Genomic DNA, 24,502 nt, shown 5'->3' with positions numbered 1-24,502 from the left:
CCGAAGTCAGACGCTTAACCGACTGAGCCACCCAGGCACCCCTTTTATATGTATTTTTATATGTACTTTTTATAGTACTACCCTCAGGATAGGGCAATTAGTGCCATAATCAGCAGAGAAAGGATTCATTGCACAAATTTGAACACCAACATGGACTTGTGAGATTCATAGCAAAATTATGAAGTTGATAGATAGGACAGAAAATCTTTTCTAGATTTCAAGAGCTTGAACACTTTAAGTACAAATGTCAATATTTATACCATTAGCAAAAGATTATACAGCCAAGAGCTGAAGAGCCAGCCTACCCAGCTACTCCATTTCTACTCTCGCCTAGACTAGAAGAAAGTTATCCAAACTAGAGTTAAAGATAGGTATCAGGTTTCTGACACCAGCCTATCCTCAAGCCAAGTTTCAGGTGGGAGTGAGAACTTAGGCCCCACTTTCTCTCTCGGACCTGGAAAAGTAGCAACAATGCAGATGTATTCTGAGCCAGTGGTAGCATTAAGGAGAAAATGTGCTGTGCCATGTTGAGGCAAGGGAGGGATGAGAGAACCTCTGAGTTTTCCCCAGAGTGCCATGGAGACCAGAATCTGGAGGCTCCTGTGCCGTGCCCCCCCCCAAGAAGCATAAGATATTGATGAAGGACAACCAGTGACCCTAAAAGTCCCAGAAATCTAAATGAGGACGATGCAAAGGGATTGCATGGCTCCAATGACCAGAGCCTCTGTGGATGGCCAGTCCCAACACTGTGGCCCTTCCATATGCATTTGTCTTTGCATCTCCAGTGGCTAGCACAGTGGCCAGTAAATGTTCACTTTGTACAATAATGTAGCCAGGAAGACGGAGCAGTAAAGAGTTACCAGGGAAACTCAGTTCTGTTTACACCATTTTCCTTAATTCTCCATGTAACCCCCAAGTACCCTTAATAATAAAATAACCCTCCATCTCATAGAAACAGAGAGAACTGTAGTTGCCAGAAGCTGGAGGGTGGGGGCAGAGAAATGAGAAGATGTTGGTCAAAGAGTATGAATTTATTTATAAGATGAATACGTTCTGGAGGTTTAATGTATAGTGTGGTAACCATAGTTATCAATACTGTATTTATTGTATGCTTGCCATTTGCAGAGAGATCTTAAATGTTCTCCATAAACATAAACACACAGAGGTAACTATATGAGGTGATGGAAGTGTTCACTACCTTACTGTGGTAACCAGTTCACTATCGAGAGAGAGAAGAAGAGAGAGAGACAAATCATCATGCTGTATACCATAAACTTACATAATACTATCTGTCAATTATACCTCAATAAAGCTGAGAAAAAAGTCTCTAAGATCTCTCTCTCTCTCTCTCTCACACACACACTGCCACATACACACTAATAATAATAACTCTAACAGTAGCCTCTGATGAAAAACTGATGAGGAAATGTGAAAAACAAATAAGTATATAGAATTTCAAAATCTTTATGGTTATAAGCTCTGTGAGTATAAGTCAAGACTGGACACAAACACCTAAAGTATTTTTCAATCATGAATACTTTATTACATTAGTACTAGATATGTTAATTTTTCTCCTAAAATTTTATATAACCAATATATCATAAATATACAGAGAGTTTCCTTACAAATGTGAGTATCAGGCCAACTTCTGTGTTTAGCAAATGTTTAATAAACATATGCCCTAGATCCTTATCCCCATCCTTCCCACCCCACCCTGCACAGTCCCTCCCACACACTCTTACATTGTGGTTGTATTTTTTACATTTTCATCCACATGGCACAGAGCCCCAATTTGCCAACAGAATTCTCGGGGAGTGGCACCATATCACAGTGTTGATGTGGCTAGGAAGTGGTCATCGCTGCACGTAAACAGAGCAGGCCAAGGGCGCCTTCATTCTCCTCCGGCCATTTTCAGGGGGCTGGGGCAGTGGAACCGCTCAGGACTATGCTATGATTTGGAGGCGCCCCAGAAACCGAACACTATAACTACTACAGAGCTTTGAGAATTCCGCACAGGTCTTATCAAGAGGCCTATGAAGTGGAGAAAATTGGGACCGCACAGGACTGGCTGAAGAGCGCTGGGTAAGGAATGGCATTTTCCAGCTTCTTCAGCCAAGCGGCCGTTCAGGCGCGCACGTAGCGGACGATGGGGGTGACACAGGTACAGCCCACAGTCACCCGCACCTTCTCCAGCCGGAAGGTGCGAGAGCAGCCCTGGGGCTCCCTCCGCAGGACCAGGAATTCCTGCTGGATGGGAACGGAATTCATGGAGCTGTCTTCCTGCCCCTCGGCGTTGATGCAGCCCGAGTGCCTGCACTGGGCCTCCACGATCTCCGAGGGGAACCGGTTGGGGTCCCGGGTGATGCTGCAGGAGGAGCAGATGAAAGCAGGTGGTGAGACAAGGGAGACGGAGATGGACAAAAGTGGGAGCCCCGTAGCGCTGGCTGCTCACCTGCAGGGAGGCATTTCCCAGCAACCCAGGGCTGTAGCCAGCTGGCCTGGATTCATACACTGCCCTCCGGCAGGTGTTTAACTGCCGAAGCCTGTTTCTTCCACTCTAAAATGGAGATTCTCATAGGTCTCTTTCGTGGAATGGTTGAGAATATTCAGTGATACAAATGCACACAAAACGCTACACTGAAATATTGGCATTCAATAAATGTCAGATCTTTTCTTTTTCATTGCCCTGTTGCTATTATTTAGTTTTCATCCTTTGCCTAGATATGGAACATGAGTAGTCAGTCTAATATACAGTCTACAAAGCCTGCTGCTTGGAGAGGTAAACCAAAGCCCCAGAGGTCTGTGAATGCACCACATACTCTCAGTTTCTTCCTGAATACCCGCTCTGCCAGGGGACACAAAGGCAGCAAAGCCATGCCAGCCAACTTGCCACTCCTTTCCTGTGGGAAGCAATTCAGGCAGCCCCAGAAGCCCTTCTAATTGTCCCTGGAATCTGTTTTCATACTTGTATTTGGAGCATGTAGATGAGACCTTGCTATTCCAAGATCCGGCACGTCAGATAGCATCACAGGACAGTACCCTAGACATCCCATCCCCAAATGGGCCTCTCACTCTGCCCTCCTCACCTTTCCTTGCAGGCTGATGTCTAATCTGAGTAGAGCACTCCAAACGGACTTTTCTGGCTCCCACTTATTCAGATGCAAAGATTATTACGTGGGCTGCTTTAAAGAGCCCCCTCTTCCAAGACAGAAAGTTTGTAAATACCAACCCAGGGCTGCGTGGAGCAGCCAAAGGCAGAGAGTCAATGAGAAGTTACAAGCAAAACAGTAGGACCTCTGACCACACAGGAGGACCTAGCCAGAAAAGCAAACTGTGAGCTCCCAGGCAAAGTGGGATTTCTGTTTTTAAGAGCAAATATTAGGGCTTTTATTTTTTTCTATATTTTCTAAATTCTCTACTTTATGATTAGAATAAATAAACATGTTTTTCAAAAGAACGTGAAGATCAGTCTCATTTGCACTTACTTGTAATCCCAGGGGGAACTGGAGCGGTTCTGGAAATCATTTGAGATGGAAATACCCCCCTGGTTTTGCCTGAGGATGCGAATGTCGACCCTCACGCTGTTATCCTCCAGGGGAGGGCACAGGGCTGTATCCCCTGCTTTAGGGTTTTTCCGGGCTGTCACCTCCCTCACGAGGGTGAGCCCCAACATCAACAGCAGCAGGGACTTAACCTGCAAAATAGAGAAAGTTGAGTTGGTTTGGAACTCTGGTGTCAGTTGCTCTCATCCTCTAGCTGAACTCAGCATCCCCAGTCTTTTGTGGGACCAGGGCTTCTCTCTGAATCTCAGGTCCTCACCTGAAAATGGGAATAGTCATACATGAAGATATCAGGGTGCCAAACTGAGTATATCCTCATTAGCCTGGTGATTGAGACTCCCACAGTCTGAGACTTCCTCAACAGTGGGACAGAAAGCTTATAAGGACTTGAGACTGGGTTTAAATCTTGACCTGGCCTCATCACTGAATCTCCGGTTTCTCTTCTTTCCATACTCCCTTCATAATAATATTCACAAGATTAAATCTAGTGTTCTATATAAAGTACCTATAAATTTATCTAATAAAAATAAAGGATTAATAAATGCTAGCTCTTGTTTTTAGTTCCAACCGTGTATTTCATGAATTCTTCTTCCTCCCAGCCAGCCATCTCTCCACGTAGAATACACTGCCCCCACATCTATCTATCCAAACCCTACACTTCCATCAAGGCCCCACTCAGAGGTAGCCTTCTCTAGGAACCATCTCTAAAGTCATTCAATTAAAAATATGTTCATTCTCTGGGGCGCCTGCGTGGCGCAGTCGGTTGAGCGTCCAACTTCAGCCAGGTCACGATCTCGCGGTCCGGGAGTTCGAGCCCCGCGTCAGGCTCTGGGCTGATGGCTCGGAGCCTGGAGCCTGTTTCCAATTCTGTGTCTCCCTCTCTCTCTGCCCCTCCCCCGTTCATGCTCTGTCTCTCTCTGTCCCGAAAATAAATAAACGTTGAAAAAAAAAATTAAAAAAAAAAAATATGTTCATTCTCCTTCAGCCATAAAGCACTTGCCATCTAGCATTCAAGTGTCATTTCTTTACTGTCTGGAAATGTACTCTCTGTGTTCATGTCAGATATACACCTATTGGATTATAAGTTCCTGCAGGAGAACATGTCCTAGAACAGGTGTTCCACAAATACTTTCTGGATGAATGAAATGAAAAAAACAATACAGTTAAATTAACAATATATTTAAACTCAAAGCACTAAGAAAAGCACTGTGCAAAACCAACTATAGCAAAGTTCCAATTATCCATGTTAATTGAAAGAAGCAGAGCCACTAATGATGCACAACTACAGAGAATATGGAAACTATTTGTCTTTAGCTCTGAAACATATATTTTTCCTACTTACATTGAAATATCAGTTTACCTGGTATTACAGGAATGCACAAAGAAAGTGCTCTGTGAAGACCTACCTAAAAGAAGAGGTAAAAATCTCTCTAGCTTCCTTTTGTCACAACCATGCTCTGCTCACCCCACCATTACCACCAACCCTTACTGGGGATGGACAAGGCCCATTACCGACTCTCAACATGATGCAGAAAAGGAGCTGAATCTGGGTTGCTTTCATTCTCTGGGCTCAATGTTGTTCAGGCTCACACTTTCCATGGGTTAAGGTAGGGGAGGTTATTAGACATGTCCATTTAAAGGACCTCCTTTTTATATTTTACAGATGCTGGAGGCAAGAAATGACAAGACTAAAGAGAAAGGTCATGGTGTCAACTTGCCGTATGAAGGTAGGTGACACTAAAAAGAAGTTGAAAGCAAGATTGACCCAGATAAGCCCAAATGAGGCTGATCTGCCTTCAGATAATCAGCAGTTGTCTACTTTCATCTACTACAATCATTCATTCATTCGGCAACTTTTTCTCAACTGTATAGTGTGGTGACTCAAGATACATGCTCTGGAATCAGATGTCCTGGGTCCATAACTCAGTTTCAGGACTCTGACTAGCTGCCATTCGCACTGCCAGCATGTGGTAAGTATTCAACACAGGGGGACATTAAGTAGACATTGTGCTAATGACACACAATGAACAGGAAAGATGTGGAATTTGCCCTCATGGATCTTCTGTCTAGAGCTATGAAATAAACTTTAAAAAGTTAAAGGATGCTCTTGTAGACCAGAGGGTTCTTAGGTAACTTCCCAAGCCTACCAATTACTTCTTTAAGGTTTCTTTTTTTTCTTTTTTGAGAGAGAGACAGAAAGCACTCGCAAGCCGGGGAGGGCCAGAGGAAGAGGGACAGAGAGAATCTTAAGCAGGCTTCGTGCCCAGCAAAGAACCCAATGTGGGGCTTGATCTCACAACCATAAAATCGAGGGTCGGATGCTTACCTGACTGAGCCACCCAGGCGTCCCTTGGGTTTCTTAAGAAAATTCCTCCTGTGTGTTTTCATCTTTTATCTTTAGTATCATATTCACTGAGTCACTTCTCACTTTCATTATCAAAGCTTTAAAGTAACTGTATCTTATGGTTATGTGATTCAGCAATAATTTCCATGCTTCTAACAAATCATTATATTTGCTTATGTTCTTGGAGTATTTTAGAACACACTTGCACATCTCTTTGAATACTGGATTCTCACAACCACCTCACGAAGTAGGCAGAGCTAGTATTAATTATCCCAATGACACCGGTAAGAGTCATGCCCGAAAAGTAACAAACAGCTTCATTGAGTTCACCAGCTTGTTGGTATCAGTCAGGGGACTCAATCCTAGGTGTCAGTGGTCAGTACCATTGATACTAAAGTTCATTATTATTGTCAATATAAAGCCAGTTGTGGTGCTTTAGTCTTAGCTTTGCCTCCCAAGAGGAGGCAAGCATTTTAAGCAATGTGAACAGCCGTGTCAGAATTGCATGAGCGTTGTAGGTCACACAGCTCTTTATCAGGAAATCAGATAATGCCTGCATATCACTCTAGTTTGCTCCACAAAGCTTTTGATCCGAAACTGTAGATTTTAGTGGTTATGCGCTACAGAGCAGGGGCTCTGATATGGCTCTTGCTGATTCTTAAGAAAATGACACATACAGTACTTCTTCTCTGAGAGGTTCAGAGCATCTTATAGATTTGAATTCTTACAGGCCACCTATGAGGTAGATACATAGATATTACTCCTGTTCTGTACACTAGGAACAGAAGCAAGAGAATGCACTAGTGAAGGTGGGCAGTATCAAGACACTGATGGCCTGACTCTCAGGCTCACCTGAGACTACCTGAGTATTTGTCTTCTTTTTTAATTTTAGTTCTTTTTAATTTTTACTTGTTTGGGGGGAGAAATAGAGAGACAGAGCACGAACAGGGGAGGGGCAGAGAGAGAGGGAGACAAAGAATCCGAAGCAAGCTCCAGACTCTGAGCTGTCAGCACAGAGCCCGATGTGGGGCTTGAACTCACGAACTGTGAGATCATGACCCGAGCCAAAGTCGGACGCTTAACCGACAGAGCCACCCAGGAGCTTCTGAGTATTTGTCTCCTGAACTGGTCTGTAATGTACGCTCACCTCTGTAGGAATGTGCTCCAGAGCCTGGCCAGTTCCTAAGCCCACAAGAATTTGCCTCAAATACTTACTGAGGATGTTCTACCTGCCTGTACCTTCCAGCTTCTAATCCTATTCTAATGCCCCTTGCATCATCATGTTTCTTGCCGATGGTCCAACAGATTACTTCAAACCAGAAATAGAAATGGCTTTGGAGTACAAAGCTACCCGATAGATTTTGTTTTTAGACACAAGGTCTTTGAATTTAGAAACCTTGCCTCTGAACCATTCGAGGAAAAGCATACTGTACTTGAAGCCGGTAAACCTAGATTCATGTCCCAGTTCTTATGTGTACAGTACCCAGTGATGTTAAATCACTCGACTCAATTGAGCTTTTTTTTTTTTTTTCATTTGTATAATGGGGAAACTAATCCCAATCTACTTCCTGGGGTTGACAAGAGACTCAGATGTAAAAATAATAATATTAATATTTTACACATTGAATGCTTTCTCTATCCTTATTGGTTGTTATATTAAAATGACCAATTTAACTAAAAACTAAGCCATTTCAGAGTACAGATTTAGTCATTCTCTATGATACTAATTAATCCCCCCCAAAAAAACATATGAGGGAGATACCATTATTAGTCCCCTTTACAGATAAGGGGAATAATTATGCACAGAGCAGCTAAGTAATTGATCCCAAATCCCACATTTAGTAAGTAGTGGATCTAGGACTGACTCCAAAGCCTATGTGCTCTCAAACTGTTACACTTGGCTGCATTTCTGGTCATCTCTAAAATACCTAAATATGGTATTATCATCACCATATACTATGACCTTTTATGAAATCCAAGCTCTTTTAAATGACGTGGCTTGTAAATGGAGAAAAAAAAAAAGAGGGTTTATTTAAGCCAATAATATGGTGAATAATTTCCCAAGCCCTGTTTTCAAGCTCCTCTAAATTATATTCTTCCCAGCCTTTACCTGACTGATGTCAGGCAAGATTCTAGACCCAAAAGAGGTGCTTTCCATTATACTAACATCTCTCTCTCCTCCATGAGAAATGAGACAATGCAAAACTAATCAGCTGTCTTAGGGCACAGCCAATTTCCCTCCTCTGGGAGCTATCCAAAGTTCAACACTGGGTGGTTCCACTTCTTTCATCCTGGGCACTCTTTGTCTACTTATAGTCTTAGGGGAGTCATTAAACCTCCTGGAGCCTCACTATCCTTGGCTAAAATACATGTGTACAGATCCTAAGAGGCTGGAAGTCCTCACCATGAAATAAGAGTTTTAGACCAACCTAACTCTATAATGGTGGCCACAGGAGAGATCATGTTCAGCTGTCTGTGACACCAAGAGTGAGCAAGCTATCAATCACCTATGCAAAAGCCACCACATGAGGAGCTATGTTTTATACCCCATTACAACTTCTAGTTATTTTTTTCTTTTTCCTCCACCAGACAGGGGTCAAAATTAAAGTCGGTTCTTCTTTTAAGAAAGAATACCAGTAAAGACCCCAATCAAACCTAATTCCTTAGAAATCTGCTATCCTGAAATCCTAGGGCTGACCGCTACTGAACAGCAATTATTTTTACTCACCATGGCTATGTTGCGCAGGATGGTCTTTGTCATTTTGCTCTGGTTGTCTGCTTTGTGTAGTAAATTCTTCCTGTGTGTATGTGTGTGTGGTGTCGCCCCGTGTCAAATGTCGCCTGTGCTGTGTCAATGAGAGTACCTGTCGGTTTTATAGCAATCACTGTCCTTATTTCAATTGACCTGCTTACTGTCTAAGTTGTGGTTACCCCAGAATTACTGACGAATGTAGTTTTTTTTTTCCTCTATTACATTTCCTGAAGGGGAATCAGAGAGGGACCCTAAAAGGGATGGCGGAAAAAGGGCCAAATCTTCCTTTTCTTCCACCCCACCTCTACCCCCATTGACCTCAAATTACAGCAAAATTCTTAACTAATTTACTACAGAGATGAACCAAATTACAAATTGCTGTCATGATCTTTTATGTTCCTCCACAAATGGCTAACGACTCTTGTCACGTACCATATGTTCTACTTTCCTTCATAGGATATGAACCATGATTTAAGTGGAAGGTATGTCATCCTTAGAGGATCCTTGATATTAAATGAGAGGACTATCTTTAGTCCATTTTTGAGTGAGAAAGCAAAACCAAAGAAATTAATGACATCAGTGAGAGATTCAAAATTATTTCCCCAGGTAGTTTCCTCGACTCCCTGAACAAATTCTATTTTAACCCCATGCTTAAAATCCTATTGATACTTAATAAATAATCATTTTCATATAACATACAATGTCCATTATCTTGGCCATCTCTGATTAAGATTTTTTTTTTTAACAAAAATGAATTAGCAAGTAGAGCCTTTAAATGCTCTAACATAATTTTAAATGACCTATGGAAAGTTAATTTTTCTCAGTTCCGTTCAAGTCAGCAAATATTTATTAAGTACATATTATATGTCAGGTATTGTATCCTAGGGATACACAGACATTTCTGAAGTAACAGTATCTTAATTTCTTTTTTTTTTTTAATCCCCAGTAAGACCAGGTAAAACTACACATGCTCTTTTAAAAACGCAAGGCACATTCCAGCAGGGTAAGTCATTTTCCTCTATCACAACACGTTTGAACAACTTTCCTCCATTTTCTTTAAATGAAGGAAATGAAAAGGAAGCAGCTCTTGGATTCATTGGAAGGCCCTCCAAGACCAATCAAAATTCTTCTGTGATCATGAGCCTTTCATCCATATTTCTTCTCCCCATACCTGTGGATTCTTCTCTGCACCTCTTCTCTGGAACAATCAGAAGTTTAACTCCTATAAGAAGACTTCTTTGAATCATCCTCTCAGGCATCATTCCCTTCCTCATTACCTCTGTGCTCATATTTAGTCTATCATACTTCTGTATATGTTTCTGAGGTCTTCATGGACTTACAGTAACTTTAGTACCCCCCCCAATAATCTATACCAGCCTCCTTCTCTAAATATACACCTCCAAATATAAGACCTAAATTAAAACAGTACATTTTCTATGCATATAGAGATTCAAGACAAGTCTCCTAGCCAGCGCCTTCCAGGCAGCCTGAAGCCCCTAAGCCCACTGTGTAGGGAATTTCCAAGGCCATGCCAGATATGTCCTTCTATACTCAGTAAAAGCCAGCACATAAATCAAGAGCCATGTTTTCAAATTTAATTATCAGTCATGCTACCAAAGCAATATATACAATAGACCCTTAAGAGCATATTAAATCGAGTGGGTTTAATTACTTACTTTCTTTGGTGGTCTCTTCTCCATTCAGAGTGATACCTCAACACATAGGAGACTTCTTCACCAGCTCTCTTGAAAGAAGGAACAAGTAAATCACTTTGAATTAAGAGTGCCTGGTTCAATACAAGAGGACTTGCTGCACTGCAGAGAACTAAATGGCCCTTTATGTAAATAGGAAACTGACCTCTTACATCCAGCAGTCACAACATTTTCCCTCATCAAGGTAAAAATAAGTAACTCATCAGGATGTCAAACTAGTAACCAGCTATCACCAAGTTCAAACTCAATCAACAGATCCAGATCATTATTTCATCTAACATTTATTACACACTTCTCACACTGTAAATTATGTGCAAATACTGGGGGCACAATAATGATTATATGATGAACACACAGCTGTCTATGGTGGAAGGCCTTCACTGCCCCTGTACCACCCATGACCCAAGCTGTTACCACCTTTAGAAGTTTTAGTAATACAAGTGGAACTGTCATTCAACTTACTGACAGCCAGGACACTCTACCCACAGAAAGAGACAACATAAGATGTTGTAGTTCCAAGAATGAGGTACACACAGCCTCATGTGTGGTAAAATATTATAGCTGGTCAAACATCCAAGTTAGCAAGACTTTTTATGCCCTACCATGTGCTGGAAGCCATGCTACATGTCTGTTGGGGTTACTCTTACAGGAAATAGACTGTACTATTATAGTCTCTACCTTAATGATTTTAAAATCTAGTTATATAAAGAAAGCAAATACACATATACTAGCCAATAAGATAATAACGAGATGGTTGGGGATACTGATAGCTAAACGTACACATTTAGTTTTACAAATCCAACCTTGGACAGATTTTATCCCCCCAAAAGCTGAATGTGATCAGGATAAGCTGTCATAACCTAGCAGTATACATATGGGTATGGAAATTGATGCCTAGAAGTGAGGAGTTACCGCAGCAAAAGGCTAAAATAGTGGCATGATCTCTAATGGTCAGGCAGGAGGCTGAAATGACAAGGAAATCGTAGGCTAGCGAAATGATGACCCACAATATGCAATGACAAAACACTTGGTAAAATTATTGCTTGCAATAACCTAGAGGTACAATAAGAGCTCTAGAGGAAGAGATGAGAAAACAGAAAGTTGTATGTTAGATGCTACTGTCTGCAAGTAGGCAAGGTAGCCTACGGAAGAAAATGAAGAGTCCAGAAATTCAGAGCCTTGGAAAAAAAAACCCAAAATATTTCTATCCCCCAAAAGGAAAAGATAAGATTGAAAAAAGTCTTTGAGGGAGAAATGCCAGGTAAAACCTGTCAATCAAATAAACTTCCTACAGGCAAGAATCTACATGAAGCATCTAATAAGTTCTTTTAATTGGATAAAAGGACTCGGAATAAAGAATGTAAGTGTGTAGTTCTAATAATCTACCATTAAATCAAGACAGGGAAACTTACAGCAATGAAAAACAAAGACATAGAGATTCTAGGAATTATGGCACAAAAAGAACCAACTTAGATTAAAGTTTACTAAGTTTTTGAGAGAGTTCTCAAAGTTAATCACAAGCCAACTGTCAGCCCCATAACCATCTAGGAGCGCAAAGGCCCAAGGAAGGTATATTTGCCAACACTCTTTCAGATGTGGGCAGATTACTGGGGGAAGAAAACTCCCAGGAGGTGGAGTCAAGGACCACACTACATCCTTGGGAGGAGGTGATCCTCTCTCAAAAAACAGAATCGGGGTCTAATCAAAGAATAGCCCACATGCCCTGGCTATGGGATCCCCACAATGTCAACCAAGCAGGATTTCAAGGTTTCTACACACCAGAACTACTGTGCATCGCCCATTCTCTCTTTGCAAATGAAAGTGTCTTACCCCCATCTAAACTGATGGATCAAAACATTAAATAATTTAACAGGCTTTTCTGTGTATTTTCATTTTTTATTAGACCTCTGACTCCATATCAAATAGCCAGTTATATAATGTTATCATATACTAGATCTAAAGAATATTAACCAGGAATTAAATGCAAAAAATAAACTGAGGCTATAAGCTATTAGTATACAGCTTACTTTCACCCAGTCTTATCTCCAAATGATACTGAAACACTTCTTTCTAATTTCCCTGAAGCACTTATTTATGTTAGTCAGACCTTTCTGAACGTAGGTGAAGATCATTGGGTCAGAATTGCCTCAAAGTATTATGGCTTTTATTGTCAACCTCAAACTTCAAGTTTCTTGCACCTCTTCTCCTCTTCAAGCATAAAAATTCTTCCTCTGCTCAGGCTATTCAAGCTAATCAAATACATGGTTTATTTTGCCTTTTTTAGTCCCTAGATCATTTAGAAAGTCCATGTCCCACTCCCTTTCATAACATTACCTCTCTATCCTCTATTGAATAAAACCATGTGGTGATATGATAGCATCTGTTCCTGTAAAGCTACAGACTCCATAAATTCCACAATTCCTTTTTCCCTCTTTTAATGCAGAAGGTTATTATCTTCAGCTCCAGTATTCTTTGTGCCTATTAACTCAGTTTTACCTATTTTGTTGGAAGCCAAATTCAAGTACATTATGTGCTTTCTAGAATCTCCATAAGATCACATTCCATAGCAACTAACCCCCCTTTAAGTTTAACATATTTTCACTATGGAAAGATTTTCAAGAACAAAACAACTTTACTTTTGGTTTAAACACTATAAAGAGTTTATTATAACGATCATTGGTCAGATGAAAATACGGTGCTGGGGTTTTCATATATTGATGTTTGTGGGCATGGGAATTATGTGGCCTTAAGTCAACAAAGGATAAAAAAACATGGAAGCCCTCCTTTCCCTTCTCTCTGTAACTTTCTCTTCTCTCCCTAGCCCTCCAGTCCCTCTCTCTCTTTCTCTGTGTCTGTCTAAAACAAGAGTACAATTCCTGATCATCTGATGAAAAAATGAATCTGTGTGAAGAGTTACAGTGAAGAGATATGAAGGAAGGGGATTGGAGACAAAAGCTGACAAAGAAGAAAAGTAAGGGGGGAGGGAAAGACTTAGGAAAGGAGTTTCTCTGGGGTGCTGTGTGAGAATCCTGGGTAAAACAAGGTTGAGGTCACTGCAGAAAGTTCCAAATCAAATGAGGACCGACCCCTCAATTCTGAGTCTATTCTCTGGACTGTGGAGGCTTTTTGCACCAGAGTTTTATCTCCTTGTTAACAAAAACACCATTTGTTAAATGTTCACTCTGTACCACTGGGCTGGGTACCTAACATGGGTCAGAAGAAAAATAAAAGTACTGTCCAAAAAAACAAGAAAATCACCATGACAGTTTCCTCCACCCAGGAGTGCCATGAATTTTATGTCAGACCAGATGGCACTTCTGTTTTGGAGAGAACTGACCGTGGGCCTTTTGGGAAGAACAGTGATAGAGCCTACCTCTATCCAGGGCGAATATAGAGAGGAAAATGCTCTTCTTCCAAAACAGAAACAAAGAGGGAGGTCGCTACACATACAAATAATAGGAATCTGAGTTACCCCAGAAGGAAGAGAAATGGAGGGATGCCAGTAAGAAAGTGTGGTGGCTGCCATAGCAGGGAAACTTTATAGAGTCATGAGGCTTATCTTCAAATTGTTTCCATGTCTACATGTGTTTTAAATCTCTTCCATTAATTCTACACCTAAAATTCGTTATACATAAAATAGTCCTACGATGTCTACATAGCTGCAAAGTGACGTGAAGAGAGAATATAGCAGTCTCGGGAACAGAGGCAGCAAGAGTGGAGCAAGCAAAAACTTGCAGTGAGACAGTAAGGACCATCCCCACTCCCCCACCATCCAGGAGGGCTTGGCTGCTGAGTTGATCCTGGGACCAGCAGCATCCACCTCGCTAGCCCCCGGGAACTTGTTAAAAAGGTAGAATCTTGGTTGATGGATATTAACTAGGCTTACTTGTGGCAATCATTTCACAATAGATACAAATATCAAATCCTTGTACCCTTGAAACAAATATGTATCAATTATATCTCAATTAAACAAGAAAAAAGAAATCAGTGTACACTAAAAAATTAAAATAGATAATACATGAAAAAATAGTTTAACCTCAAGAGTAATCAAAGTAATGCAAATTAGAATAAGATAACCACATTTAGCCTCTCAAATTGGCATGGATTTTTAAACATGCGATATTAATAGAATAGGGAAAGGGGATACTTTCAGGTGTGACAGCCAGGAGTGTTTGGTACAATTTCGTGTAGGTCATGTAATAACATGCAACAAAAACCTAAAAAAAAGTTCCACCCTCGGGAATTGTTCTAAAGAAACAGAAACACACTCAAATATCCACATAAAAGAATACTTAGAGGGGAAAAATGAAAATGCCCTAGATTTCCAACAATAGAGTAACGGTTAAGTAAATGTCATTCTGTGTAATGATAGAATCTTTGTAGCCATTAGAAACTGCTTTCTGAGAAGATTTAATAACTTTAAAAATACTTCTGTTGTAACATTTGTTGAAAATATCAAGACATAGTTCATATAATGTATGATCTTACTTTGTATGGATATATGCACACTATGTATATCCATGTATGTATATGTATGTACGTGTAAATGTACACTCATAGAAAAGTACCTAAAAATATATATTAAAAAAAGTAGAATCTCAGGCCCTCACCCCAAACCTATTGAATCAGACTCTGAATTTTCACAAGATTTACATCACATGAAAGTCTGGGATACACAGCTTTACGGAACATTTTTAAAAAGTGCGAGACTTCCCGTAAAATTACAGTAGAGTTCGCTAGACACATTACGTTGTCTACAACAGAAATGGTGAGTCAAGTACCCTGAAAGAGTGATCGGAATAAGGAAACCTGAGCCTTAAATCTCAAAGCTGCACCCCCTCATAGCTAAGAACCATACCTATTCTACCCTAGAATGTTCCTTGGTGAGGGCAGGATAGAGAATCGGACAGCGAGATAGTTCCATGTCACAATTCAGTAGCAGGTGCTTTGGGGTGGCCTAACCAAGCTACCCACAGGCTAGCTGTAGGCAACTCAGGTTTCGTGCAGACTTTCACTTACTCAGCAGCCAAGCTGATTTCCTGCATCGAGGTGGATGGAATTAGTCAACAGAAGACCCAAGTGCGGGGACTGGGGAAAGCCCGAGTGAGTGTCTATCGAATGCTGTCGAATTTTCCTGGCTTCCTCTCACTAAAATTTCTCCTCAGCTTGTTTCTACCAGGGTCATACAGGAACCAGGGGATCAACAACCTTTGCTCCTGGACTTCCCCACTGTTGTCATACTGACAACCAGCAAAGTTTTGAGGTGGTAAGTTGAGATGGCAAGTCTGGCCCCAGAAAGATGATGTTGCACTCCCTTCTTGCCTCTAGATTACACTGCCAATTCCTTAGACACTGGCCCAAATCTTATGTGTGGCCCCAGCCTAATTCATGAAAGAAGTCACCTTCTCAAACTTGCCATGTGAGGGAAATTTTGTTTTTCAGCGTCTCCTCCACAAAATGTTTTGTATTTGAGCCCTCCTCTCTCTGGGCCAGTTCCTTTTCCTTGGAATGTCCCTTTCAGTTCTTTCTGCTCATTGAGGTTCTCCATAAACTCCTAGCCTCGTCCTCAAAGTCCATCTCCTCTGACCTTCCATCTCCCATTGTGTCTTTCCCTCTTCTGATGGCTCAACTTAACTCTCATGGCATTTCATTTAGCATTTACTTAGATACAACTTTTCTACGGTCCACTTGACCAGCTATGTGTATGTGCTTTGGCTTTTTAAGTTTTCAAGTGTTTATGCCTGATGTGCTCCCTGGATATTAAACTCTTTCAAGGAGACAGCTGTGATTTCTGCTCTATGTTCCCACCACTCCCGCACCCGTAGCAAAATATCCTATTCACAGCTAGTACTCTATGAATATTTATTCACTTGATTTAATGTTGACACTAGTTTATTTCTTCTTCCACCTAGTTTTTTGCTAATGAAGGGGATCAGAGTATGCCACCATAAAATATGCAGGGAAAGCTCTCTGCCCTCCCCCTTTCTGTCTAAAAGCAGGGCATAAATTTCCCTTTGTAAAGGTAACATATATTTTCATTTATAAAGGTGTCTCCCTGTCCCATAGTAGGAAGAGAAGGATAACTCTTAATCATGGGAGTTATCTCTTTTTCATCAACGGTGAAGGTACAAACTTGAGTCTGTATAACAAATCCCACTAAATAGCTTTAATTTTTTATTAGCTTCCCCCATCAATTTACCTTCCCACAATTTACTTCTACTAGAAGTCGAAACTTTGTGTAGTTACTTTTCCACAGTTTATCACTCTTTGTTAAAATAGTACATAAGCCCCCAGCTCTAACCATTTTTTTTGGTCTTCCTATCTCTTCTATAAAGGGCTCCATATGCATGCATAATAAACTCTTTCTCCTGCTAATCTGTCTTTTGTCAGTGTAATTTACAAGGCCCAGGTACAGAATCTAGGAGGGTAGAGGAGAGAGATTTTCCTCTCCTACATTAATTTCAATTCCTAACACATCAGATGGGCTGCCCAAAAAATTATTAATTAAAGAGGGTTATTTTGAACCAGAGAAAAACTTATAGACACATAATATTATCTTCAAGTATTTGGAAGTTTTGTGAAATGGAGAGAAACTGGACTCTCACCAGAAGGTCACACCAAGACACTAGCGAACATCAGGTAGTGACATTCCAATGGGCAATCATATATTAGGTGGCTCTTTGGACTGGACCTCCATCAACATCTTTTCAAACTTTAGGATCCTGTGAAAACCAAAAAACAATTTTTTTTTGATATTTTAATGTTTATTTTTGAGAGAGAGACAGAGTACGAGTGGAGGAGGGGCAGAGAGAGAGAGGGAGACACAGAATTGGAAGCAGGCTCCAGGCTCTGAGCTGTCAGCACAGAGCCCAATGCAGGGCTCGAACCTAGGAGACGTTAGATCATGACCTGAGCCAAAGTCAGAGGCCCAACCGAGGCACCCCCAAAATTTGGTATTTTATTTAAACATCCCGCAATCTCAGTCTTGGGAGTAGGGGTGTGTATGAGTGTGCACACGTGGGTGGATACACTACTGTATCTTTTGCCCTTTTCTTGAGTTTTTTTCCTCTCTCTGTGGAAAACAATCACATGACTCCAAATGCTAAAAATTCTAAGTATGTTTCCTACAAAAATCCAGATTAAGAAGAGAATAACTTGGGGGTGGGGGGAAGACCAGAGAAAGAGCACTGAGACAACCACACTTCTGAGAAATGTTACTTTCACTCCTGCATGGGACTGACTCAGAATGATGAATCTCGGGGCTCTCCTCATTTTGGCAGAAACACTATAGAAGGACAGGATGAAATGGGTTTCCTGCAAAGACAGTTCATCTTTGTGGAGGTGAGGGACTGAAGGGATACAAAGAAGGGTGGAGGAAGAGAGGAGGGGAAGGCACATGGGAAGGAAAAGCAGAGCACATAGGAGCAGAGAACAAGTGCTCCCCAGTTAGCAGGGCTTGTACCACTGCTTTCCTGCTGCATTTGACCCAGGAGGAGATAAAAGGAAGGTGGATGGGGAAGGACGTCAGGGAAAACGCAGATTCTGAGAAGGTTCTTGGCCATGCCGACAGGAGCACTTATTGAAGCTAGAAAGCTTCCTGTAGATTGAACATTTATGTCCATTACCTAGGTTTCATGCTGAGCAAATAGCCCAGGGAACACCACTGCTCACTTTCTTGCTCCAGGACACCCCTTACACCCTACAAGTGTACATGTCCAGAGCACCCCTGTGCTCTGTGTAAGTTAGCACCTAACTTATAGGAGCCATTAAGGCAGGGAGACATCTCTTTACCTTTTGCTGTCAGCCTCCATCATAGATTTCAGGGGCTCTTTACCTCTTTAGAGGTAATCTGATCCAACCCCCTCAGCTGATGATGGAGGTTGGATGGCTTTCCTACAGACCACCTCCAATGGAGGAGCCCAGGCTGGTCCGAGGCCTCCCAACTCCTTCCCTTATCCATCTTCAAATAAAGGGGCCTGTCTCTCCAACTCCTCCAGGGCCATTTTTCTCTTTAACAAAGAGCTGCCAAGGAAGGAAACGGTTATATTAATAGCCTTACATTGTAGGTAAAGCCATACAGCTCACAAAGCACTTTCACGTACTTGATTTTATTGGACTCTCACAACAATCGCACGAGGAAAAGATGATCAGTCTCTCCGTTTCACAAGAAATTGAGACTTAAAGAGTGCATGGCAACTGTCCAAAGCCACACAGCTATCAAATAACAGAGTTTGGAATTCAAACCACGGCTTCTGACCCCAAGCCCAGAGAAGGAATGCACATGCAAGGCTGGAGAAAATTTGACACAAAGATGCCCAGGGCCTGGTGGAAAGGAGACAGTTGTCAGAGGATGAGACTTGAAGAATGAACAACATCTTCTAAGTGATGTCCGGACCGGAGTCAGGACACTTGCTTGACTCTGTGACTCTGCCTGTCACAGTGACTCTGCCTGTTCTCTGAAGAAGAGGAGAAATAAAACCAGTCTTTGTTTCTTTTGTTTTTTGTTTGTTAATTCTGAATCCTTCTTAGCCTTTACACATTGTCTTACACACATTTATCTGTGTGTCACCAAGTTAAATGGAAACAAGAGCCAAGTCAAATGGTTTCAGTGACAGCTCTTAAGATGCCTTGCTCTACCAATTTTTCATTCCTAGTTCTCAAAGATTATGTACTGATGGGAAGTTGCTTTCTCTGCACTTGCTATTTATAGTGATAGAAATTTTAAACCACCTCCATAAGTCTGAACTACAAGTACTACTAATGGTATTATGTGGGAAGTACACAGTATGCAATCTTAAAAATTAATTTCAAGTCCTAACTACAGTAAATTTGTCAATTTAAAAAAGGTACCGGTGGGGGTGATGATGATATCCAGTGTCAGCAAGGATGTAGGACAAAGGGCATCCCTCACACACATGTGGGGATATAAATTGGCAATTTGGTGAAACATATCTAAAACTTTAATAATGTTTATATTTTTGATCCAGCAAGGACACTTCTAGGAAATCATCCTAAGGAAATAAGCAGGTACACACAATCTGGCAACAAGGCATTATTTATAATCATGAAAAATTAAACAAAAGCTCAACTATATAGGTATATATACATTTATCTGGGAAAAAGAAAAACCCCAAGGTATATTTTCTCTGGGTGACTAGATTACAAGTGCTCCTATTTACTTCTTATGGATATTTTCTAGTATTTCTCTAATGAAAAGATTGTTTTTATAATAAGAAAAAAGTATATTTGAGTGGTTTTAGTTTAAAAAAATTTAAAGTTTAGGGCTGCCTGGGTGGCTCAGTCAGTTGAGCATCTGACTTCAGCTCAGGTCACAATCTCACTGTTGGTGGGTTCGAGCCCCGCGTCAGGCTCTGCACTGATAGTTCAGAGCCTGAAGCCTGCTTCAGATTCTGTGTCTCCCTCTCTCTCTCTGCACCTCCCCCCCCACACTCTGTCTCTCTCTCTTGAAAATAAATAAATGTTAAAAAAACAATTTATTTTTTTTAATTAAAGTTCCCAGAGGAGTAGAATTTCCTGGTAATTGTAGGGCCCACCATAGCATAAACTTTGTGAGAAGATATGAAATAGCAAATACCAATCACTGCCAAACAGGCTTCCAAGGGCAAATTGCTGACAGCATTACCGGTTATGGAAGGTCTTCAATTTCACCTCTGCACACTGGTACCCAGGCTGTTGTCACACCAGGTTCACTCATAGATGTAGCTGTGACCACTTCCTTAGAGCAGTCTCAGCCCTTTGAAAGCAGCAGCATAGTATGATGGTTAGAATACAGTTGTTAAGAAACAAGATAGCCCTGAATTTGAATCTGGAAATCTACGGGCTACTAGCTATGAGGACCTGGGCAATCATCTGACCTCTCTAAGACTGTACTTCCTCTTTGGTAAAACAGGGAGAGTAAAACCATCCCAGAGGACAGTAGGGAAGATTTAATGAGGTAATTTACATGGCGCTTAGTGTATATAGTAAGCTTTTAATAAAAATGATCACTTTTAGGAGAGCCACCCCTTCTCACCTGCCCCAATCACTAAGTGCATGGAGTTATCTCTGGGAATTAGTTTGCTTAAAGAACTTGGAACCCTTCATCAGCTTCCCTATGTTATACAGCATCCCTATGTTAATCCTAATTTTTTTTTTTATCATCCATTAGAGTTAAATGTGACATGTATTTGCACTTCTGCAGGATTTTCAGAACTCTGACTTTACACTCAAAGTTTCAAAACATTCTTAGTCCCTAAATCCCTATCTCAATGTCAAATGCTTAATCCCTGACTTGCTGGTACCACTGGATATATTGCTAAGTGTCACTTTCAAAACTGGTTTTTCATGTTCATCAAAGATAAATTGTAATAGCTATAGTGAGGTGGCAATATCATTTTGGTTCTCTATTTTCCCAAACAGACCATTATGTTTTATTAGTCACAGGAACATTTTTTAAAAATAGAACTATGCACACAGTTCAATTCCAACTTTAGGCTATATTTTTGGAGATTTTATCCAGCTTTATTATAGCTCTCATTCAGGACTCTATCCACTTAAATTAATAGAACAGCACACATCTGTAAGATGGCATGAGCTGACCTATCTATGGCAAGGTTAAGTGTTGATACTTAAATGTAGGAAGGCTTAGTTTGCAACCAAAAGTACCTGCTGGGAGAACTATTAGCAGAATGGTAAATCCCAGCAGAAGCTAATATCCTCCTACAGGCTGTGGAAACATACTCGGGGTTTAATAGTAAAAATATTTAGGAAAAGAAGTTAAAATTTTAATTCTCTCCCTTGAGGAAAGACTGAAGAGAATGAGCTAGGATTACATGCTGGTTAATAATGGGCCAGGCAGAATCCAGCATTCATCACTGAGGCATCAGATTTCAAAAAGAAAGTTAACCAGGTTTAGGGGCGCTTTGGGTTGCTCAGTGGGTTGAGCATCCAACTCTTGAGCTCGGCTCAGGTCATGATCCTAGGATGGTGGGACTGAGCCCTGCACTAATAGTGCAGAGCCCGCTAGGGATTCTCTCTCCCGCTCCCTCTGTTCTTCCCCTGCTCACACTCTCAAAATACTTATTTTTTTTTTAATTTTATTTTAACGTTTATTTATTTTTGAGATAGAGAGAGACAGAGCATGAACGGGGGAGGGGCAGAGAGAAAGAGGGAGACACAGAATCGGAAGCAGGCTCCAGACTCTGAGCCACCAGCCCAGAACCCGAGGCAGGGCTCGAACTCATGGACCACGAGATCGTGATCTGAGCTCAAGTCCGACGCTTAACCGACTGCGCCACCCAGGCGCCCCTCAAAATACTTATTTTTAAAAAAACAAACTAGATTTATATTTCAGCAAATTAAAGCTAAACAAAAACTTTTATTCTAAAATTTTTCTAGGAATTAAATAAAACCTCTTGAGATAAGTGGAAACATCCCAGAAAATACCCACAAATAGAGAAGCCCCAAAATCACTACCTTCAAAAAGTGGATCTAACAAGATGATAGATTCATTCTGACCCACCTCCAAGTGATGCTAGGGCTAATAACATGTGGGTAGAACTGACACTGGGTGTTAAGACTCATATACATAACTGGGTGTTAAGACCCTTCTGATCCTAAGGGACCTCAGAGATCACCTGTTTCAACCATCTCCCTTCCTGGATAAAGAAACCAAGCATTTCCCTCTAAGGAAGTGGCTTGCCCTGCCTGGCTGACTGTCAGCCACATATGGTCGGAAAAGGAACTTGAATGCAGCACTCTTTGCTTCCCAGTGCAGGGCTCATTTCCTCTGCCAACTCTGGGCTCTCTAAAGGTTTCCTGTGCAACCGTGCACAGCACTCCACCTCCCCACGCCCCTACTTTATAAAGCTTCAGTGGTGATACCTGCTCCTGGAAGGGGAGCGAGGAATGCAGGGAAGGTGGATAACTCCCACACAGCTCAGTCAGGACTGAGTAGCTTTGGCAGCCAGCACACAGGTGACTCATACCTGCCTTACTCTACTGACCAAACCCTTTGGGGGAAACCTGACCTCAGAAAGTCTGGAATCATTGGGACCACTAGTATAGTTCAAAAACTCAGGACAAATGAGAAGAGGATAACCTATTCTTTGGCTTCTATGAGCCTTTCTTGTTACCTTCATCCTCCGAGTTTTCCTAATGACCATACCTCATAGGGCTGTTGTGAGAACTGAGGGAACACACTGCCTACACTGGGCAGATCTCAGTCCTTGGGAGAAGGCGAAAGAACCCTTTGCTACAAGCTAGAGGTAAAGGTCATCCCTGTGAGAAGCACTGGAGTCAGAGGGCAGGGACCATCAAGGAGTGGAAGGGCAGGAAAGAGAACAGAATTCAGGAACTTAACAAGGGGGAAATTATAAATGGCTTTGATCGAAAGATCACATGTTTTGCTTTGTTTTGTATTTTAGAGAGAGAGGGAGAGAGGGTGCAAGCAGGAGAGGGGCAGAAGGAGAGAATCTTAAGTAGGCTTCATGCTCAGCATGGAGCCCGACATGGGGCTTGATTCTCTGTGCTGAAATCAAGAGTCAGATGCTCAACCGAGCCACTCAGGTGCCCTGGTTTTTTTAATAAATACATCTGAATGAATCGTTTTGTTTTAGTGAAAGTTGGAATTGCAGTAATAATGAAGTATCAAGGAGTATTTCCATGCTGGTGGGCACTTACCACTTGCTCAGTTATGTCTCACAAGCACCCTAAGAAACAGCAAGCATCCCTATTTTACAGATAAAATAACAAGTAGCTCAACACTCACCCTAAGTTATTTGGTAAATGGCAGAGGAGAGACTCAATTCCAGCAACTCCTACCAAATTGTCTTTTTTGACAGCTATCTTTCCATATTGACATTTCATTCATCCAGGAGAGTTCAAGAATAATGTAGCATAAAATTTTTCAAGGTAGGACTTATTTCTCCAAGCCCCACAAATTACTTCAACTATTTCAATGGCAACATTAAATGTAAACAGACTTCTCTTTTTGAATGAAGCATGTAGATAATGAAGCGTGTACTTCTCTGTCCTGGTGAATCTGGGCCATCACCAGTCTCAGTGCTGTGTGGCCCAGCAGCACCCTCAGGAAGAAAGACCTGCATGTAAGTCAACCCCCTGGCAGTTCCTGCAGCAGGAATAGGAACATACAAACACTGAGTAGGAACATATCCTTCAAATGCTTACCAACTTCTTTAATGTCACTGCAAGTTGGGAAACTACACACATTTTTAAAAACCCAATGTAAAGATTGAGTTCCTAACAGTCAATTTGACACAATTACCACCTACTGTGACTCCAGAATACATGGTTTTCTCTTTCAGATTCTTTGGATAGCTTGCAGAGCTGAAATGTCAGCAAGGTAAACTTGGCTTTACAGCTTTTACAAACTGCTAGATCAGCCTACTTTCCCACTCAGCCTGAGTTTCTCCAGGTGTGAAAGATAGAGAGCAAGAGTACTACTGACAAAATGTTGGACCTTTCTGGAAATGATCATCTGAGGAGATCCTTTAAAATCCCTAGCTTTTCTTCGTATCAGTATCCCATGGTCACTCCCACCCCTTCCTGATACTCTCATGGCCCTCTCAATGTCTATAGTTCTTACTGGGTGTAACCCTCATTATATTTTAAAATTTCTCACTGACACATTAGATGTGTATATCCTCAACCAGTAGGCCTCAAGAGCATCCAGTCCCGTATTTGCACCAATTCAGAGCATAATATAGGACTCATTGTCAGTGTTCAATTAATGTCAGATTCCTCCCTCTGATACCATTGCCCTCTCCTGTGGAACTATGTTTTCTGGATTACTTCCAATAGGACTTGGATTTCACATCTGCAAACAAACAAACAAAATCACAAAAACAAAACCGGAACTCCCCATCTTCTGTCCCATAGTATCAGGGTAAGGTGCTCCCCTCATGAGCAAGGGAGAAGGAAGAACTTCACCAGTCACAGTGTGGAGAACCAACATGATCTCCTGTTCAGAGCAGCTTCCAATTCATGTGATGCAGGCCCCCCATAAAGTCACACTTCCCCTCCACAAACTCCTGTGCAAAAAGACTAGCAAACCCTAAGAGCTGAACATCCAACTGCAAGTAGTTTCACAAAGATCCTGTAAGGAGATCTTCTT

General features: G+C 41.4%; 1 protein-coding gene across 1 annotated transcript; it reads right to left on the bottom strand.

Annotated features, from left to right (window-relative positions):
* Positions 1-1,567: 1,567 nt before the first annotated feature.
* IL17F (interleukin 17F) lies at positions 1,568-21,368 on the bottom strand. The gene is made up of 5 exons (XM_047102201.1): positions 20,012-21,368; positions 16,974-17,090; positions 10,333-10,400; positions 3,486-3,694; positions 1,568-2,365 (listed from the first exon to the last, which is right to left on the bottom strand). Exons 3-5 carry the CDS (start codon positions 10,354-10,356, stop codon positions 2,125-2,127), a joined length of 474 nt encoding a protein of 157 aa, XP_046958157.1. The 5' UTR covers positions 10,357-10,400; positions 16,974-17,090; positions 20,012-21,368; the 3' UTR covers positions 1,568-2,124.
* Between the last annotated feature and the right edge of the window lie 3,134 nt (positions 21,369-24,502).

This window comes from Lynx rufus, unplaced genomic scaffold, assembly GCF_022079265.1.
Source record: "Lynx rufus isolate CCGP_SWC_20201006 ecotype Redwood Valley unplaced genomic scaffold, mLynRuf1.p SCAF_6, whole genome shotgun sequence".
NCBI lineage: Eukaryota > Metazoa > Chordata > Mammalia > Carnivora > Felidae > Lynx > Lynx rufus.
This window is presented reverse-complemented; position numbering and strand designations above follow the sequence as displayed.